Below are 6141 nucleotides of genomic sequence, written 5' to 3'. Positions count from 1 at the left end.
ATTTAATTGGCTTTTTAGTATTTTTAGGGTCCAAAGATATATAGATCGAGTCTTGAATTTCCTATTTAATTTCTTTATAGATAGATTGTTATATTTACGGTCTTGAAAAACATATAATTAAGTCAGTCGGGTCACATTAATTATCACATAGGTACAACAATACAACAAATGTATACATTCTTTTCTTTTTTATTTTATTTTATGATATTCACTATTTTAAAGGATGTAGAAGTTAATGTAAAAAGGCACCAAAAATGTGTTATGTGTGCTAATCTAGTATAAACTCCATACCTCAAAGCAAGAACATTATCTAGTTTATATATCTTTGTTGGAGTCTTGGTTGATGGCTCACTTCAAAGAATATACCATAGATTTGACTCTCTTTGGCTCATTTTTATGTGTTTGATTAAGTCTAGATTAATTTGCTAATGATGTCCATGGATTATATGAATGTCAAGATTTGTAAACGATTATAACACGCGCGTACGTAGTTTTATTATGTTGGCTCAATTTTAATGTAAGATTCTTACGCAAACAAAAAGTTTTGTATAATTGTATCTTGGAGTGAACATGCATTCCCTGAAATATAATTAAAGAAAAAAAAAATTGTTCAGTGCCGTCTTCCACAGACTTTACCTCTACCTAAGTAAAAGTTGCTTCCATTTTCTACCATAATGGTAGAAAAAGTCCCCCAACCTTTGCATGAGATATATGAGGATCGAACCCATGACCACTGTTTTCAGAGACTAAAATGTTTACCACTGATCCAAACCATGTTTCTTTTGCCCTGAAATATAATACCTTTTTCTATATCATTTGCCCTTTAGTAAGCCATATGGATTGATCAAAAATTTACTCACAAGTTTGCCGTTAACTGTACATGGACAGGGCGGATCCATATAAAATTGGTCAAGTTTGTTTCTAATAAAAATTATCATTGTTTACGGATACAATATGGGTAGCGAACCGTACATCATATTAATTTAACTGTGCACCATTAAATGTGCATCACATAATCATATTATTGTACAGATCACCCACCTTTAAAATATGGAGGTTAATATAGTTCTATTTTGTAAACTAAATTACGCTAGAATAATGGTGAAAAATTTTATTCGGTCAGTTCAATTGCACCCTTTATCGCTCTATTCATGTACATAGAGATGTTTTTCGTTAAAGCATCGATCGATTTGCAATAAATTCACTTTCTATAAATTGGGCCTCAACTTTTTCAAAAATTGGGCCCCAACTGTTTTCAGTTCTTTTCTGAAGTACTTTTATAAACACAATTACCAAATCAATGAACCAGTGCGGTGATATGTTAATTCCATGTCATCTTGGACGCATACCGGCCAAGAGTGTGGGAGCTTTGGAAAAGGGAAGTGATACTCGTACCACTATCTTTGTTTAATGTACCACAATGTACATATTGTATAGTTGACAGTACAAGCCGGTAATACACTGTTTTGATACATCAATCAAAATAAATGATACGAATATCACTTCCCATTGTAAAATACAAAATAGACTGGTCGTGGAAGTATAAAGAATTGATTGGCCATAAACTCATAAATGAAATGAAAATGAAATAAAGTGTAACTATGCAAAGTTTACGAATATAAGAGGGTGTTTGGGAATAAGTTTTGAAGTATTTATCTCATTATTACGTTCGTAAAACGCAAATAATCTAAAAAAGTGTTTGTGTGAAAAAGTGATTATCTGCTATGAAAACACAGTTTTAAAGAAGCATGTAGGTAAAACGCAGTTTTGAAAACGCATAATTTATTTTGAAAACGTAAAATCTGTATTGTAATCACAATAACAAACACCCCTAAGTGACTTTTCCAATTTCTTAAATGTAATTTATGAAAAAAGAATTTATGAGTTATAACAAAAACGTGTAGTTTTCTGTTTCCCGCTTTCATAATTTCATTCATGTAGTTATTAGGCCCAATAAGTCGCTAAAGTTTCTTAGAGGGGTCTTTACTTCAATTCATCATTAGAATGATTTTCAGTTCAAGAGCCCCTATTGTGTATTTTGATGCCCCTATTTTCAAAGGCAGACGAAAAACATCATATTTTAATGATTTAGAAATGAATATCAGAAAAAGGATTGACGGATGGAAGACTCTTGAGTGACTGATCCGGCGGAACAACTCAAAAGATAAAGATGTATCATTAATTTCTTCTTGCTCGTTCCAATATAAGTCTACCACATCTCAGTAAATTGGCCCAAAACAATGAACCCAAACTATGCATATGTGCTCAAAAATGTTAATTCTTTCTATAATATAAACTTAACAAATTTCCTTAGTCATCTAAATGAGTTTGAATAAGTAGGCATTTCTTTTAAATATATTGGATGAATAACCTATGTGTAGAATGATATATAGGTTGATTTGTAGGAGAACTCTTTATTATCTTTTTGAGCGTTCAAACTGCCTAGTATAGCAAGTTGCAGTTTGTGTTGGAGCTACATTTGCCTCTCACCTCGGCTACCATCGATGGTGGCTTCTCCTTAACTTACGACTTATATTACGATCATCCAAATTATATTTTTGAGATATCTGTTAAATTACACTCCCACGGAGTAAAAAGAAATATTATTATGTTTTCTTTTTATGTTTTTTACCTATTGCCAATAACCCATGGTTAGAGTGAGGAGGCAGATGTTCAATCCTTGGCTTGGCATTTTTAAGGTTTTTCTAAAATTTGGTACATCTTAGTGGGCATGGGCTTCCATTCTGCTAGAATAGTGGCCAGCTTTGGGTTTCGGCCCATGATAATGGTAGCCTTTTCACCATTGGGCTATCCATATGTAAGTCCAGGTTTTGTGTTTATTAGTACGAGAGTAAGTACCCGCGTGTTGCGGCGGTGAAATGGTGGGGTGATAGGTCATATAGTGTGATAGCCAAATGCCTTAACCGTACGGGCTCCACCATCAGATTCAAAAATTCTCTGAAAATATATCGAATGACATCTCTAATGAAAGAACATGAAATTGTAAGAACACCCATATAACTTTTATAATTTATCGATGTACGGTTTTTGAGATAAAAGATTTTGAATGAAATGGAGGAATAAATGATTTATGCAGGAGAGAGAAAAAAAATGATTGGTGTAGATTTGAAGAGAGAGAAATGGTGTTAGGTAAATATATAATTAATATATGATTATTTTAAGAAAGTAAATGTTGAAACTTAAAATGTAGACAGGAAAGATCTGCTTTATAATATAGTATAGATATCAGTTAATCATACATTTTTGTCCAAAACTTATTATTGAATTGGGAAGTTTAATTCAAACAAACTTAAACTAGTTAGGTAAAAGATAAGATTATAGCATATGAAATTAATATTTTTTGGTTTCGAAAGTAACAATAAGTTATAAGCCAGAAGGCCATATGAAGTTTGTAAGGAATAAGCAAAAATTCGTACATATACATGATCACTTCTTAATCTTGATAGTTTAAAGTTTGTCAATAGTTCACATGTTTGCAATCAACACGAATTTCTCCTTCGTCTTGTGAAGTCATGTCGAGAATGCTTGAAAGCTTTTTCATTGACACACCAAATTGGTTTTTGAAGATAGAGGATTCAAAAGATAAACCATTGGCAATGGGTTTAGTTCTTGAGTCCGAGTAGAGCAATTGGTCGGTCGATAAGAGCCCCATATTCTTCTTGAGGTTGTGGTAGTATTGTGTGTCGAATTTATTTGGTGTTTCACCATCAAGATACACATTTTCAGAGGCCCATCTACATTTTCTCCTCAAATAGTTCAAATATTTTGGGTCCAATGATGGGTCGGGTTTGTTTGTTCCTTTGTAATCATATAACCTATGTTGCACTGACTCGCATGTGGTCCTTCCAATTGTATGGGCACCTGATGATCATAAACATTTTACTGACGTGTTACTTTTTTATAACAAAGATAACAAAAGAATTAATGTGAATTTCTGTCATTCAATAAAATAAATTTAAATTATGTGAGAGGAGATTTTACCTGAAAGGACAACTAAATCTAACACATTGAGTCCTTTGGACTGAAAAAACTCAATAAGATTCGTGACGCTTTCTGAACCCTTAGGGATTATTGTTGCTTCCTTAGCAAGTGAAACTCGACCGTCTTTCCTGCCAAAAGGGATCATCCAATACCTTCCACCGGCTAGAACTGTGGCATCTCGAGCTGCAGTTGTTAGAATATCAGCACACGACACGGTTTTTGGGCATTTCTTTTCAATCTCGGCTTTTATGTCATCAATCACTTCAAATCCTCTAAGTGACTTGCTCATATTCGCCGTCTTTTCACTCCCTTCATAATCCAAAAGAATTGACGCATCACAACCCTATATCAAAACAATGGTTATTAACTTATTTAGGTACTTAATCAAATATGTCCATAAATTTTTATACATGAAAAAATGGATACCCGAACAACACAATCGTGGTAATGTAGCCTTAGGAGACTAGGCGCGAGTGTGGGATCCTTGTCAACCCATTCTTTGACTTTTCGATAGATGATGCCTTCAACATCGTGACATGTCTCTTGATAGAAAGAGTATGAGAGGTCATCTTCAAGAGCCGAGAGGTCAGTCAAGCTCGGTATCTTGAGAGTTGTTGATGAGTAATCGTAAGCCAAAACCGAAACACTAAATGATATTATAAGGATGGATGTGATAAAGCTAAAAATCTTCATATTTATATGTTGCAATATAATTGAAGTATGATGAAAAAACTTGTACGAATACATTGGTGTATGTTTCTATATATAGTTATAGGTATTCAGATGATCATTGGGTCAAATGGTACGTAATACGTGAGGCGCACCATCAATTCATACAACGTGCAACATGGATTTTTAGATTCTGTTGGTTCCAAAGTCATACAACATTAATCTACTTATATTATGATTTGTGTCAACAGGTTTAATTAATTAATCATATTGGTTTATTGATCATCATGAATGAAAGGCAAGTCATTAGCTTTAAATCTTAAATTAATGTTCCAAGTACGTACGTTATTTCAATTACCAAGACAATATATTATTATTTTATTATTGCTATTAGAAAAATGTTAGAATAAAAATATTGTATATTTTCGTACTAGCTCAACCTGAATTTTAATAATTCAGGATAAATGTACAACTAATTAATGCAACTTAACAAAAGCAAAACCCTTATTATTACAATATTACTCGTATTTATTATGTTGTTATAAAAGATCTTGAAAGTAATAGCAACATCACCCTTAGGATGTCGGCACGTCGTACCTTTTCATAAAAATTACAATCCAAAATATATACATTATATCTACCAAAAAAATCAGTACGACTTCATAGTAGTTGGAATGGAATGGGAGCATTATTCAAGTAAGGTGGTTTAATTATAAGGTTCAAATCCCCTATCCCAGCATTACTCGTAACTTTTTCAAAAAATTTAATATGCGATATACTTATTTTGTTAGTAACTTTTATAAAAGTCAACCCCAATTAATTGTGTTAATACTATATACTCGTATATAATTCAAACCATATTTCGTATAAGCTATGATAAATTAGTTATCAAAGAACACCTTACTCGATATGTCATCATTTAATTTGTAACTTCTGATTTTCCTATAAAAAAAATACAAATTTATAGCGGTCGATCGAAAGTATTATTTGACCACTAGAACCAATATTGCAAAGTTGTCTAATGTCACCGGTAAAAAGTACGGAGTATTTACTCTCGTTATATTGGGCTTTAGTATACATGGACTTTAAAAGTAACGAGAAGATTCTAAATCTAGCAACGAGCTAGAAAAGAAAAAGTCCCATTTATCCCAAATGAATGTCAGAAAAATGTGGCTAACTACAATTTTCGTCAATAGAAATAATACATTATGTTTGACAAGTGACACACTTTTAGAGCTTTTCATGCTTATCATTTTCGACCACTCAATATATCCATGTATACAATTATACATATAAATACACTATAAATCACTCGATCACAAAACATCAACCATTAACCTTGATGGACATCAAGAAATGGCGTACCAAATCTGTCAAATATGACGGATCACGCGACACATTTGGTTTTTTTAAATCCACAACGAAGAATTCATCACAGTCGGTGTGGAAAACATTATGGAAGAAATTAAA

The 6141-nt window shown here is 32.5% G+C and overlaps 1 protein-coding gene across 1 annotated transcript; it reads right to left on the bottom strand.

Annotated features, from left to right (window-relative positions):
- Positions 1–3464: 3464 nt before the first annotated feature.
- On the bottom strand, positions 3465–4695 carry LOC122602572 (peroxidase 7-like). Its single transcript, XM_043775176.1, has 3 exons — positions 4429–4695; positions 4003–4345; positions 3465–3882 (listed from the first exon to the last, which is right to left on the bottom strand). Exons 1-3 carry the CDS (start codon positions 4693–4695, stop codon positions 3479–3481), a joined length of 1014 nt encoding a protein of 337 aa, XP_043631111.1. The 3' UTR covers positions 3465–3478.
- Between the last annotated feature and the right edge of the window lie 1446 nt (positions 4696–6141).

The sequence above is a fragment of the Erigeron canadensis genome, chromosome 6, assembly GCF_010389155.1.
Source record: "Erigeron canadensis isolate Cc75 chromosome 6, C_canadensis_v1, whole genome shotgun sequence".
Lineage (NCBI taxonomy): Eukaryota > Viridiplantae > Streptophyta > Magnoliopsida > Asterales > Asteraceae > Erigeron > Erigeron canadensis.
This window is presented reverse-complemented; position numbering and strand designations above follow the sequence as displayed.

Excerpts from the sequence above, each read along its gene's own strand:
- LOC122602572 (XM_043775176.1), bottom strand. The coding sequence starts at position 4,695 with ATGAAGATTTTTAGCTTTATCACATCCATCCTTATAATATCATTTAGT. Across the intron at positions 4,346-4,428 it reads ACCACGATTGTGTTGTTCGG|GGTTGTGATGCGTCAATTCT; the intron begins GTATCCATTTTT and ends GTTTTGATATAG. Across the intron at positions 3,883-4,002 it reads AGATTTAGTTGTCCTTTCAG|GTGCCCATACAATTGGAAGG; the intron begins GTAAAATCTCCT and ends TATGATCATCAG.